At 40.3% G+C, this 15,472-nt stretch overlaps 1 protein-coding gene across 2 annotated transcripts; it reads left to right on the top strand.

The window, feature by feature from the left end:
- The first annotated feature begins 10,976 nt into the window (after positions 1-10,976).
- LOC122047959 (disease resistance protein RFL1-like) lies at positions 10,977-14,896 on the top strand. 2 transcript variants are annotated; one of them, XM_042609505.1, is made up of 4 exons: positions 10,977-11,379; positions 11,595-13,601; positions 13,669-14,161; positions 14,677-14,896. In XM_042609505.1, exons 1-2 carry the CDS (start codon positions 11,106-11,108, stop codon positions 13,382-13,384), a joined length of 2,064 nt encoding a protein of 687 aa, XP_042465439.1. In that variant the 5' UTR covers positions 10,977-11,105; the 3' UTR covers positions 13,385-13,601; positions 13,669-14,161; positions 14,677-14,896. The 2 variants fall into 2 exon arrangements, with proteins under 2 accessions (XP_042465439.1, XP_042465438.1); XM_042609504.1 differs by having other exon boundaries at positions 11,595-14,161.
- Positions 14,897-15,472: the final 576 nt, after the last annotated feature.

The raw sequence follows: 15,472 nt of genomic DNA, 5'->3' as shown, positions 1-15,472 counted from the left end.
CTCCCTTGACCTACTTGACCTTCTCAACACCAAATGTCCGATCACCCTTGATCCATCTGGATTTTCCCTTGCCCGGCTTCACTCACCAGGACTTTTACCTAGCTTCACTTACTAGGGTTTTCACCTGCCTTCACTCACCAGGATTTCCAATCTGCCCGGCTTCACTCACCAGGACTTTCCAACTGCCTGGCTTCACTCACCAGGACTTTCCCACTGTCTGGCTTCACTCACCAGGACTTATCCGTCTGCCTGGCTTCACTCACCATGACTTTCCACATCCGGTCCAGAGAACGAGCTACCGAGCCCTCTCTGACCACAGTTCGGAGAACGAGCTACCGAGCCCTCTCCGACTTCCATCCGGTCCAGAGAACGAGCTCCCGAGCCCTCTCTGACCACAGTCCGGAGAACGAGCTACCGAGCCCTCTCCGACTTCCCATGTGCCAAGCTTCCATACTTGGACTTCTCCGTGCCAAGTCTCCATACTTGGACTTTTCCCGTGCCAAGCTCCCTGCTTGGACTTTTCACCATGCCAAACTCCCTGCTTGGACTTTTCCCGTGCCAAGCTCCCTGCTTGGACTTTTCTGAGTCAGGTCAACTCACCTCGGGTCAACCAGGTCAACCTTAACCACGGGTTGCACCCACAATCTCCCAAGCTTGTATCCTTGTAAAACATCAAGGTACAACTTTTCTGTTCACGTCAAACATTGTCAAACATAACTCGTCAAACATCAAAACACAACTCGAGTCAAGTCAACTCGAGTCTGGTCAACCAGGTCAACCTTGACCTAAGGTTGCACCAACAATCTCCCCCTTTTTGATGTTTGACAAAACTCATAATCAAGTTAGGTTAACCCGATAACCTAACTTAGGTTTTCCAATGTTCTTCCCTGAACATCCTCTAGACATTCTCCATTCTCCTCAAACCTACACTCTCCCCCTTTTTGACACACATCAAAAAGAGTGAATCAAGGTCAAGAGTTTCTTTCTAATGAAGGTCCCATACCTTTCATTGAAACCCTTAATTTCCCCCTTGATACTAAGGTCAACAATTAACTTAGTGATAATCTCATATCACTCAAGTCTTTAGGAGTAAAAACTCCCCCTAAAAGTCAACTCCCCCTTGACTAATAGGTAAAACTCCCCCTAAAGGTCAACTCCCCCTTGACCATTGCACCAACAATGTCTTGGAGAGTTTCAAGCCTTTAGAAATCCAAAACACCAACTCCCAGCTGAAATTTCAGACAAAACAGTCGAAAATCAGCATTTGACACGTCCTGATCGGTCACCAGACCGATCAGACCTTCACTGGATCGGTCTTGGTGACCGATCCAGGCCTCCCTGGACCGATCAGAATCCTCTCTGATCGGTCCACAACTCTGATTTCTGATTTCTGAATTTCTTCCTCCTGAAATTCAGAAACCTCAAAAAAAATCACAGAAAGTTCCAAAAATTGTAAAATTTTAAGGATACATTCCTCATAACATATACTATCATGGAAAAATAGTTTTCTATGAAGATAAGTTCCATTTTCAAATCTTGATACAAAGTTCAAAAGTCTTTGAAATAGCTCAAAGTTAACTCATCTTTGTATCACTTTGCTCAATGATGAATGCTATCACTAGAAAAGCTTCATCAAGGTTTTTTAAATCAATTTTGAAATGATTTTAAACCATTTAATTTAGGACCACAATTTTTGGGCTAAATGTACATGACTTGTACATAAGCTTTCCCTATGATCCCCAATTTTGAATTAGGCTCATCTAGGTACAAGAACCATGCACCTTGATCCTAACTCATCATCATAATATCTCACACACATCTAAGGTGTATCAAACACATTCAAATCAATTTTGATGTGAGATATGAGTTTAGGTCATCTTAGGCTAAGTTCTCATGCATTTTCTAAAACAACAATTTGATCTCCATATCAAATTGTGTGGTTTATCCTTAAGTCAATTTAATTGATCCTAAATGCAAGAGAAGAGATGATGACATGGCATATAATGATATCATAAATGAAACATGTGCCAATGTCATGATGTCATGGCATAAAGTGTGAAACTTAAATAAAGCATGACATTTAAACTAACCTAAGCATTATCATGACATTTTAAATGATCATAAAATAAATATGATGTCATGACATGGCATATGGCAAACAATATATGGCAAATAACATGTAAATGTATAGAAAATACCTAATTCTAGCCTTAGTTGTCATTTTTGATAATTTCGATCATTTTGCCATAAATTCTATATTCCTAAGTGTAATAGACCTAGCATCTTATACCAAAGATTTTTAGATCACTATGTGCCAATTAGATTGACTCTAGACAACTCCTCAAATTTGATTGGCACATTCTAATCACCTTAGGAATAATTCTTAATTTCATTTTCAAGGCTTGATTATACCTTGAAAAATCCTAAAGTGCCACCTTTTGCCATGATTAGGTTAACTACCTATTCAAGTAAGGTTGGCACACCCTAACTAATCTAACGTGATGAAATCACGCTCCTAGGAACCCAATATCTATTGGAGCTCATTGGGTTCACTAAATATTCACTAGGGATGACTTCCCTAGTAACCCTCCTAATGACCCTCCTAGGCTTTGAAGCCTTGGTCATTTGGGACTCATCAAGATCAACTCTAGGAGTGACTCCCCTTGTGACTTTGGTGTTGTTCTTCCTAGCCCTAGGTTTTGTTCCATAATCGAATGGAACATTATGATAATTGGGCTTGACTACTTGGGACTTAGGTTTGTGACCCAAACCTTTCTTGTCCTTGGACTTGGGTTTTTGACCCCTAGACCCTAGAGTCAAATCCTTAAGAGCCTTTTCTAGAGAGTCAAGTCTTGACCTCAAGATTAGATTTTCTTTCTCTAATACCTCAAGCTTTAATTTATCATTTTTCTTTGAGGTATTCCTAGGCATGTGTCTAGTTGATTTGGGATTTCTACCTAGGTTCTCCCTAACCTTAGATGAGTTAATCCTAGGATTGACATTTCTAGTGTTGTGCTTACCTAGGCTAACATGTTTAGCACCTAAGCACATATATTGGTTCCTAAAGTTAACATGCTTATCATTATTAACAATTGCAACAAGACTACTAGCATGTGTCTTATTGCAAGAGTGAGACTTAAATGTTACCTTAGGGTTTGCCTTCGCTCCCCCTATTGACGTGCTCGGTCTCTTGTCCTTGTGAGGTTGCCTCCCCCTCGGACATTATAGTGTCCCCTTCGCTTGCATTGGAAGCACACCACGTGCTCCTTGCCCTTGCGTGTTGGGACTCCGGCTTCCTTGACCTTTTGCGCCGGTGGAGTCTTTCTAACCCTCTTTGGACATTTACTCTTGTAATGTCCAAATTCCCTACACTCAAAGCACATTATGTGTAATTTTCTAGAAACTAAATGGCTCGAGTTACCTAGAGTTGAGGATGGATGAACGCTCTCTCCTTCATCCCTTCCGGAGGTAGAAGCTTCTTCTTCTTGCTCCGAACTTGAAGAAGAACTCTCCTCCTCTTCTTCTTTAGATGTTGAGTGGCCCTCAACTTCTAAATCCATTCCTCCATGAAGTGAGCTACTTGGCTCACTTGACTCCTCTTCATGACTTGAAGTGGAGTTCTCCTCATGGAACTTTGCCAAGTTGTTCCACAACTCCTTGGCATCGTTATATCCACCTATCCTACACAAAACATCATTAGGTAAAGAAAATTCAAAAATTTTCAATACCTCATCGTTGACTAGGGATTGGTGGACTTGTTCCTTGGTCCACTCCTTCTTCTCTAGGGTTTCTCCTTTCTTGTCCATCGGAGGCTTGAAACCTAATTGAACACAACTCCAATTTTCAATGTTAGTCATAAGAAAGTACTTCATTCTTACCTTCCAAAACGCGAAGTCGTCCGATCGTAGAAAGGTGGAATTGTGACGTCTTCTCCAAATAACTCCATTCTCTAGCTCGTGCTCCCCCGGGTGTTGATCCAACGAAGAGCGACCTCGCTCTGATACCACTTGTTAGGATCGATGGTCGCGGCTAGAGAGGGGGGGTGTGAATAGCCGCCCCAAATTCTTCGTTTCTTTCTACAAATCAAGTTAGCGCAGCGGAAATAAAACGAATAGAAACGAAAGCGGAGAATAACAAACCTCAAACTCGTCGATGTAACGAGGTTCGGAGATGAAACTCCTACTCCTCGGCGTGTCCGTAAGGTGGACGAATCCGATCAATCCGTCGGTGGATGAGACCCCGGAGAACCGGCTAATGTAACACTCCTTCTGGGTGGAGAAACCTCGCCACAATGTTTTGCAAAAGCAATACAGGAGTAGAAAGCAGCAAGAAGCAAAATACAATACAAATGTATGAAACACCTTCGCTTACTTGCCTTCTCTTCGACTGGATGAAGCAGCAGCTTCTCGGATCCAACCACAACAGCAACAGCAACTGATCAGTTGGTCCCAGCCGAGTGGAAGCTCACAAAAAGCTTCAGGAACGAAGAGCTCAGCAAAGCTCGCAGAAGAACTTGCAGCAGCAAGAAGAAGAGGCAGGAACAAGAAGAAGCAGAAGCTTCGGAGAAGAAGAAGTGTAAGAGAGAGTCCACTGTAGAAGCCCTCAGCCCTTTTATAGCCTGCATCCACCTGCGAGAAGAACAGAGGCCAAAGACAGCAGAAGAATCTAGCCGTTGTCTCTCAACGGCTAGGGCCAGACCGATCAGGCATCACCCTGATCGGTCTGGGGCTGATCTGATCGGTCGTGGGGACCGATCAGGCTCTATGCTGATCGGTCCCTAGACCGATCAGAATGCTTTCACAGAGAGTTGCCCAACTCTCTGTGCGTACCCTGATCGGTCCCGGGGACCGATCAGGCTTCCTGCTGATCGGTCCCCAGACCGATCAGTAAGCTCACAGAGGCACACTGATCGCTTTCTGATCGATCTCCAGACCGATCTAGGTCATGGTTTTTGCCCAAACCAAGTCCAAACCAATATCCGGTCAACCTTGACCTCTTGGTACATCATACTTAGCATCCGGTCACTCCCTTGACCTGCTAAGACTCCCCACCAAGTGTTCGGTCAATCCCTTTGACCCACTTGGACTTTTCTCTTCGTGTCAAGTATCCGGTCACTCCCTTGACCTACTTGACCTTCTCAACACCAGATGTCCGATCACCCTTGATCCATCTGGATTTTCCCTTGCCCGGCTTCACTCACCAGGACTTTCACCTAGCTTCACTCACTAGGGTTTTCACCTGGCTTCACTCACCAGGATTTCCAATCTGCCCGGCTTCACTCACCAGGACTTTCCAACTGCCTGGCTTCACTCACCAGGACTTTCCCACTGCCCACTGGACTTATCCGTGCCTGGCTTCACTCACCAGGACTTTCCACATCCGGTCCGAGAACGAGCCACCGAGCCCTCTCGGACCCTGAGAACGAGCTACCGAGCCCTCTCCGACTTCCATCCGGTCCAGAGAACGAGCTCCCGAGCCCTCTCTGACCACAGTCCGGAGAACGAGCTACCGAGCCCTCTCCGACTTCCCATGTGCCAAGCTTCCATACTTGGACTTCTCCGTGCCAAGTCTCCATACTTGGACTTTTCCCGTGCCAAGCTCCCTGCTTGGACTTTTCACCATGCCAAACTCCCTGCTTGGACTTTTCCCATGCCAAGCTCCCTGCTTGGACTTTTCCGAGTCAGGTCAACTCACCTCGGGTCAACCAGGTCAACCTTGACCACGGGTTGCACCCACAATCTCCCAAGCCCGTATCCTTGTAAAATATCAAGGTACAACTTTTCTGTTCACGTCAAACATTGTCAAACATAACTCGTCAAACATCAAAACATAACTCGAGTCAAGTCAACTCGAGTCTGGTCAACCAGGTCAACCTTGACCTAAGGTTGCACCAACAATAATATCATTAGACATATTCTCAACGGAAGTTATCACTGTTGACTATGTAAAGTCAAAGGATAATCTAGTGGATCCGCTAACCAAAGGGTTAAATCGAGAGTTAGTTACAAGCTCATCACGAGGAATAAGCTTGATGTCGTTATCAGCGATCAGTGCAGAGAACACCCAACCTATGCTGACTGGAGATCCTAAGAACTAAATTCAAAGGGACAACTAATTTGCACTGACTAGATACACTGTGGGGGGAATGACCCAATGAATTAGTGAAGGATGGAGGTTAAACACACGACTTTTAATGATCAAGAAGAGTAGATGGCTACTCTCGAGGGATAACTTATGTAAGAAAGAAGTGGGGCCATTTCGAAGAGAATTGGAGGCACAATTCTTAGAGCTTCTCACAGAACCAAACATGTTCTGTTAGGATATATATTAAAAGTCTTGCTTTTTGTATGAACATTTAGTTTAAAATAAGAATCACATTGGTCAAATGTCTATATTTATGTTAAATACAGTTATCCATTTAATTTATATTGAAAATAACAAGGTGTGTGGTGTCACACATAGAAGATCATGTTATTGGTTTCCTTATAAATTATAAATAGTAGCTCACGACCAAGATGGATAGGGACAAATCATTGGAATGATCGTAGTATAATTTGGTATTAGTTTATCTTGACTATAAAATTACACTAGTACACTTTGAGTGTATTGAGTAGGACCATTTGAGGTAGTTTCTTTTTATACTGATTGCATAAAAGAACAAGACCTCTGTTATTATGGAAGTGTGTGCTCTTAATCCCAATATAATAACAAGCACATATACTTAATATTTATTTCTTTAATTTATCAATGAGTGAGATTTAGTTCAATAAATCAATAAAGTCCGATAAGTTGAAAAATAATATTATTTATAGTGTGTGTTGTTGATTATAAAAGGAAACTGTGTCCTAGTAATCTAGGTTGATAATGTCCCCAAGAGAAGCTCATAAATATTGTCATGTAAACTCTGTAGGTGGACATAGTCCGACATGATGATAAGGTTGAGTGGTACTACTCTTGGAATTAGATATTAATTAAGTGAGTTGTCAGTAACTCATTTAATTAATGAACATTCGATATCTTAAACACATGGAAACTAATACACTCATAACAAGAAAGGAGCTCATATTCTAATATGGGATTGGTGTAGTAGTTCAATAATAATTCTTTAGTGGTATGAATTATTATTGATGAAATTAAGTTGGGTGTTCGGGGCGAACACGGGAAGCTTAATTTCATCGGGAGACCAAAATCAATTCCTCCTCTCGGTCCCTGTCGTAGTCTCTTATTTATAGAGTATTATATCCACCTATACCCACCTTCTTACCCACCCTTAGGTGACTGGCGAAGCCAAGCTTAGAGCCCAAGCTTGGGTCGTCCAAGTCTAAGGGTTGAGCCATGTGATGTAGCCGACCAAAGCTTGGATCCCAAGCTTGGTTGGCTGGCCACAATAAATTAAAAAGATTTTATTTTTAAAATCTTTCCTTATGTGGAAGTCATGGTTTTAAAAAAGAGTTTAAAATTTAAATCTTTCCTTTTATACCTTTCTACAAAAGATTAAGAGAAAGATTTGATAGCTTTCCTTATTTGTAGTTTAAAAGGAAGATTTTAATTTTGGAGAAAACTTTCCTTTTTTGTAACCATCCACATGTTTTAAAAGAGAGATTTTAATTTTATAAAAGTTTCCTTTTATAACCAACCATGAAGGGAATTTGAAAGAGAAATTTTTATTAAAAATTTCCGGAAACAAATAAGGAAGTTTTAATTTTGTGTTTAAAACTTTCCTTGTTTGGATTTTGATGTGGCCGGCCATGTACAAATGTTAAAAGGAAATTTTAATTAAATTTTCCTTTTTAGTTGTTGGCAAAGAAAATAAGGAAGTTTTAATTATAATTAAATTTCCTTATTTGTCATGACCAAGGATATAAAAGAGAGGATAGGGGTGCCTTCATGGGACACACTACATCTTCTATTCCTTCTCTCTATTCCTTGTTGGTGGTCGGCCCTTCAAGTTTCCCTCTCCTCCTTTTCTTCTTTCTTAGTGGCTGAACCTCATCAATCTCTAGGAGCTTGTTTTGGTGGCCGGATCTAGCTTGGAGAAGAAGAAGAGAAAGGAGGTCTTGTTTCCTAGTTTTCCTTGGAGCTTGGTTGGTGGCTGAATTTGATCATCTCTAGGAGAAGGTTGGTGGCCGAAACTTGGAAGCAAGGAGAAGAAGGCTTGGGTGGATTCGCATTTCGGTAGATCGTCGCCTACACGATGCCCGAGATAAGAAGAGGAATACGATAGAAGATTGTGAGGTCTATAAGCTACAAAAGGTACAATTAGTTATTTAGTTTCCGCATCATGACTAATTCATCCTTTTATATAGATCTAGGAAAACCAAACATAAGAGGCTATCGGTTTTATTTATCGCTACGTTATCGATTTTGATTTTCGGTTTCATAGGTAGATAATGTGCTTCTATTGAGGTCTTTATAGTTAAACCTAGTTTATTGTGAGGAGTTGAATTTCCGATTTCTTTGAAAGACTTTGTCTAGGCAGTGGTGGATGATCCCATAACCAAGAAGGTCATGTGCCTCACCATGCAATCCTGGAAGCCAATCTTTGAAATAGAAATTTAATAACTTCTATAATAAAGGTTTAACTTAAGAAGAACACATCGGTTGAACTTGGATCAATAATATTAAGTTTCGTTTGCGATCCAAGTTTAACTCCTGAAGATTGAACTCGAATCAATTATGTTAAGCTCCGTATGCGATTCGAGTTTAACTTCAGTAGAGCACATGGGTGGCTAGGTTAAGTTCTGTGCTTGTATAAATTTTTATACGGGGGAACAGAACGACGTATCGAGTAGCAACCAATATGTTCATGGCCAAGAACGAACACACTCATGAAAATTGAGTTGTATTAGAGAGAAATTTGGGTGATATTTGTCACTGCTTACACAGATGGCAGTATAGTTCAAGGACATCGTGTTTACTATCAGCCAGTTAGCAACCAAATCTTCACAAGGGAAGGTTCAAAGGGTAAAACCTACCTATCCTATACTTGACTCAACTGCTGAATGTTATCATATACCCTATCTCCATTCATGTAGGGGATTGTTGAATATGTGTGAATGGAGAAGAGGTGGAAGAGGATAAAAGCATCATTGTAAATGAGACTTTAGTCCCACATTGGGAGTTTCATGGCATGTTGGTTGGTTTATATTGATTCACATGCATTGAGGCATATGAACAAATGCATAGGGGCAGGCTCTCTCTCACGCGTGGGTGAAAACATGAAAGCAAAATGACTTTACAATGGAAACCATACTTTACTTGCTCTTTATTTACTTTGGACCACCTCTTGGTGGTGAAAACATGTAGCAATACTTCATCTTTAAACCCTTAAGAACTTGCTTGTTCAATCTCCAAGAAACTCCCTTTTCTAGGGTTACAATCAGGATGAAATCTACCTACCAATTGATTGACTTTACATCAATCGATTGTCATGCCGGTTCCAACCGTTTAAACCTATAAAATGAATATTTTGTTTGATCAATTGAATGCACCCATCGATTCCCAAGCTTTCTATTCGTTGGTTACCTTTTTCTAATCGATTGTTCCAATTGATTGCTTTGGTCTAATCAATTACACCAATTGATTCCTAAGCTTTCTATTCGCTAGACACCTTTGCCAATCGATTGCAATTGGCCAATCCTAGATCTTGAATTTTGGGTTTAGGATTTACCAATCGATTGGTGAATCTCACCAATTGATTGTTGATGCAACAAACCAAAAATTTTGGGTTTAAAGTTATCAATCGATTGTTATCTCTTACCAATCGATTGCTAACCTTAATTTTAATCTTTTCAAGGTTGAATTCGCATCTTGCCTAGCATCCAATTAACTTCAATCTACCAGAAGTTACTCTACCCAACATCAAATCATACGTGACTTACTGAGACTTTATGTTATCTAATATCAGATCAACCTTGATCTATTGGATTTCCGTTATTGTTACTTAGTATCCGATTAACCTCAGCCTACCCAGATTTAATTTGTTATTTTCAAGTATCCTGTCAACTTTGATCTACTAGGATTTCCTCACTCGTGCCAAGTGTCCAATCCTTAGTGATCTACTTAGATTTTTCTCTTACCAACTTCCTGTTGAACTTTCGATCACCAAATGTCTAGTCAACCTGGACTCACTTTGACTTTCCTTTTGCTAACTTCCTTGTTGAACTTTCGATCACCAAGTATCGGGTCAACCTTGACCTACTTGGACTTTTCTCTTCTAGCTAAGTATCCGATCAACCTTAATCTACTTGATTTCTTACTAACATATTGATCAACATTGAAACCCAAACTCGAGTTATTCCGAGTTTCATTAATTTGGTTAATCTTGATCTGAGGTCGATTGCGCCAACATATCCCACTTCTTATCATCGCACCATAGGCTTGGGGCATGAAACAAGCATTATTTTTTTTTTATAATATAGGTATCCAGCTATTCGAATTGACTAATCCTAGAAGTGACTGATCGAATCCCATGAAATTTTTTCACATGTCAAAAGGCTAAATTGAGAAGCACTCGCGGGCTAACATCCAACGACCAATATTCTTAGGTTTGTTATTCCCACCGGAGGAAAATCATTCTTGTAATTTGTCGTAGCTAGGAATCGAACCTTAAATGTCTGGTTAACAGTTGAAGCGCAGATAGATTTTAACGGACGTTCCAATTTTATAAATTTTTCAAACTCCTCAAATATAATATAACTTAGATGAGATTTGAGCCCTTATTTTCTAAGAAGCTCGTCCCACTTTTTACTATCACACCGTAATCCTGAGACATGAAACACGCATCATTGCAACTTGCGGAGAATGTGTGAACTCAAAAATTAATTAGAGGAAAAGTTAATGATGATTTTTCATCATTGAGATCTTTGGAGCAACTTGAGATTTAAATATTTGATAGTGTCTACCTATTTCATCAATAAATAGAGTTTTATTGTAATATATATGACCATTTTGACACGGCACTCAAATTCAATGAATAGAGTTTTATTCTGGTCTCCTCCGACTTATAGTCTTGCAATTGCCAATGCCCAACTCTTCCATCTCCCCCCTGCTTAACTCTTAACCATATTGCCAGTCAACAAAGTAGAGCTTCTCCTCGATCGTCCATGGCGTGCATCAAATTAAATCTCAACGTAGACGTCAATGACTGCCTGAGAGGGCTCAAGGCGACGCTGCGACTGGGCAGGCCGAAATCTGCCATCGAGAAATTGGGAAAGGAAATGACAAGATTGAGAGGCAAAAGAGACGACATCAAAAACCAGATCAATGAGGCGGAGCGTGAAGGGAAAATTCCGACCAACGAAGTGAGCCAGTGGCTACGAGAGGTGGAGATATTGGAAGGCAAAGTGGCTGACATCGACCAGGATTTCCAAAGCATGAGTGAGTATTCTCCCCTACTTCTTTCCTTTTCATGCCAATTCAAATTGCCACTCCTTGAGTTTTAATTTATACAAGCTGCTACTGCATGAGTGAGTATTCTCCCGTACTGCTTTCCTTGAGTTTTAATTTATACAAGCAGCTACTGCATGAGTGAGTATTCTCCCGTACTGCTTTCCTTGAGTTTTAATTTATACAAGCTGCTACTGCTTTGTTAGGTTGCTTCAGTTGCAATTGTTTCAATCGAACTGGCGGCACGTCGAGCAACCCAACAGAAGCTTTTGCTGCAAATACTCAAGAGGACGAAGAAAACGCTGCCACTCAAACACAGCAAGCAGGAGATGGTGTTCCCATCAGAGAGTCATCAAACTGCTGCTCCATCACTCAGAGAGCGGCGAAGAAGCTCGACGAGGCTAATGAATTGATTAGCCGAGCTGGTGCCCTGGATCCGATTGCCACGGTTGGGCCTCCAGAACCCACCGTGATGCTTCCCATCTCACACCGATCGCCTGTTGGGATCGAGTCGGATGTGGAGGACATTGTGGGCTACGTCGATGGTGGAAAAGGCGACATCATAGGCATCTACGGAATGGGCGGTGTCGGTAAGACCACCACGTTGAAAAGCATCCAGCAACACTACTCTCTTCTCAAGCATAGCACATTTGATTGTGTGATTTGGGTTGTGGCCTCCAAAGACTGCCAATTGAAAAGGCTCCAGATGGATATTGCTAAGAGTCTAGGAGTGAAGACACTGCAGGAGAGTGACGATGAACCAACCTGTGGTGATAAGCTGTTCAGTTTCTTGAAGAAGAGGAATTGCTTGTTGCTTCTCGATGACATTTGGGAACATGTGGATCTTCAACTATTGGGGATGGCACACTCAGTTAATGAGCAAGGCCAGCAGCAGCAGCCGCGTAAAGTTGTGGTGTTCACGACCCGCAGTGAGACAGTGTGTGCACAAATGAAGGCAGAAAAGAGGATCAAAGTCAGATGTCTGGATTCAGAGCGAGCATGGCAACTCTTTGAGCAGAACAGCGATGGGGATGTTCTCAGCTCAGATGCTGGAATTAAGTTCGTTGCTGAAGAACTTGCTAAAGAATGTGCAGGCCTTCCGCTCGCTCTTGTCACGGTCGCCCGGGCTATGTCAGGGAAAAGGTCTTGGGAAGCTTGGAAGGAAGCCCGCAGTCAAATAAGGGATAAACATGAATGGACGACCGTATGCCTTCCAGAAGATTCAGTCATGTATAAAGCCTTCAAGCTGAGCTACGACAGTTTAGAGAATGACTTCATAAGAAAATGTCTCTTGTGTTGCGCTTTGTGGCCGGAAGATCATATGGTCAGTAAGCTTGAGTTGATACCGTGTTGGATAGGTTGCGGCATAATCTCTGAATTTAATGTGATCAATGAAGCTTTAGACAAAGGATGCTCGTATTTGGAAGCTCTCATTGCTACTTCCTTGCTAGAGAAATGTACTGACATCGACTCTTCTTATAGGGACACGCTTGTAAAGATGCACGATGTCATCCGAGACATGGCCATGTTGATGGTCTCTGGTTTGGAGAGCAACAAAAGAAAATGGATTGTAAAAGCAGGAATAGGATTGAGTGATTTGCCTAGAGAAGAAGAATGGCAAGAAGCAGAGCGAGCATCATTCATGCGCAATAAGATTACTTCTTTACAAGGGTATGGAGCTTCCGCTTTTCCAAAACTTTCTATGTTGATTCTCCTAGGAAACTTAGACCTGGAAGCAATTCCTTCGAGTTTGTTCGCAAGCATGCCTCATTTGGCATACTTGGATCTTGGATGTTGTGGTATAACAGAGCTTCCAATGGAGTTCGGTAGTTTGACTGAGCTTCAATATTTAGATTTGTCCTTCAATCCTATTGCAAAACTGCCGACCGAGTTGGGTTGCTTGTGCAAATTAGAGTACTTGTTTCTAAATTCTACTCGTCTTAAGATTGTACCCGATTTCCAATTTATTAATGCTCAAGTGGCTGGATATAAGTAACAATCCTCTTGTACCCGAGTGGTGGTGGGATAAGCTGAAATCTTTCAAAGGCGGTCACCAATTAAGTCTGGGAATTAACATTAATGCTACAACAGATAACATTCAGCGACTCAACATGTTACCAAATGTCTCCATATGAGGACTCACTTTGGATGGAGAGAATATTTCAAAACATGAGCAAGTAATGGATCTGGGCACTGCGCAATGGGGTTGCAGGGTAAGTGACAAGCTTGATATTCTGAACATTGTGTGTCTCGGATTACGCAGATTAGTGTTGACTGCAGGCATGGGCCGGGAATCAAGTTTTGGATGTTTAAAGCGTCTCCATTTTCAATTCCTAAAACTATTGGTAGAGATTTCATTGAAGAGAGTTCGGCTCTACAACCTTCGTGAAATATATATTTCCAATTGCCCCATGTTGAAGGATGTTTCTTGGGTTCTCCAACTGCCATGCCTTAAATTTCTAGAGATACATAGTTGTGGAAAAATGAAGGAACTAATAAGTGAGGTAGGGAACTCCAACTCCATCACTATCTCTAGCATCCAGACCTTGGCTTTGGACAAAATGTCAAATCTCAATCGCATTGCAAACCGACCGCTCCATTTTCCCTACTTGGAATTTATAGACGTGCAAGATTGCCCAGAGCTCAAAAAATTATCATTTAGGGCTGAAATGTTGAAGAACAGATTAAAAGAGATTCGCGGTGAATACTATTGGTGGAACAACTTGGATTGGGATGATGAGAACATCAAGGATTCCCTGACTCCTTATTTTAGGTAACACATATATTTTTCATATCAAATGTTATTATTTATTCTGTCTCTCTATAAAATGAATGAATATTTAAAAATGATTTAGTATTTTATGAAGTAGGCAAAATTAAATATTTTAGATGCATGCCTTTTTTTGATATTCTTTTAAGGGCAATTTAGGGAATCTGTTTTAGAAAAATAAATGCTGTCATGGTATTTTGATAAATTGCAGTTGAAACTACCACTCAGGTTTTTATTCTGGACAAGCAATTAATTTCAATTTCATCATATTTTTCAAATAAACATGATCTTGATTTGTAATATAAAAAATAATGGACTACTTCATTAGCCAATGCTTTTCCTATAAGTTAAATATCTTGACATAACAACAAATGAAAAATGTCTCATTGTCACTATTATCCTATTTAGATAAATATTATTATGAGTAGTAGGATTTTGCAATATTATATGTTATTCTTAACTATTTGAAATATATGTTCCAATATCTATTACTTTTAACAAAATTGTGATCTTTATAGGCCACCAATTTGGACATGAAGCATTGGCCTTTTGGTCAAGGAGACTATAGGGCGCCGTTCAATGTTTTGATCGTCGTGGATGGTCAAATTGTTGGATTCTTTGGTTGGTTGGACATGTATCTAAATTTGATTGATGATTCCTAGCTAGCTAGTTAATTGGACATCTCTTTAATGTTTTACAATTTGATCATTGATATTGTCTTCTTAACTTTACTTCATCATGAAGGATCTTCATTTCATATAATGTTATAGTTTTAATTTTGTTTGATATCATCATTTGATCATATTAATTACTACGATGCAAGATGACACGTAAATGACATGGTTTGATTTATTACTTTAACATTAATATTTATAAACTTTATTATATGGTCTGAATAAGTTTAATTGGATCCGCTTGACCTTCCAGTTGAAATTTAATTGAAAAAATTAAATAAAATTTATGTCTAATTTTTAAAATATTGACTTGAACCTGGAGCCGCTTTGACTCAACGTTTCTTCATTTCCTTTGAAATCACGCGATTAAAGTAGAAACACAATTGTTTAAAACACTTATCAAATGTCGTTATGTCTTTAGTGATTGAGAAAATTGAGATTGATCATGGATTTTAATATTTAAATAAACATTTACATTGAGATCTCACATGAGTACACACTAACAAAAAATCAGGAGTACCGAAAAAATTACTGAGAAATTTTTTTTCCGTTGATAATCCTTGACAGAAAAATTACTCCGTCGGAAAAACATGTCTATAACATAAAAAATCCATAATGTCAGTAAGCTCAATGTATCACC

This window comes from Zingiber officinale, chromosome 2B (genome assembly GCF_018446385.1).
Source record: "Zingiber officinale cultivar Zhangliang chromosome 2B, Zo_v1.1, whole genome shotgun sequence".
NCBI classification, from domain to species: domain Eukaryota; kingdom Viridiplantae; phylum Streptophyta; class Magnoliopsida; order Zingiberales; family Zingiberaceae; genus Zingiber; species Zingiber officinale.
Note: the sequence above shows the minus strand (reverse complement) of the source record. Positions and strands in the feature narration are given on the sequence as shown.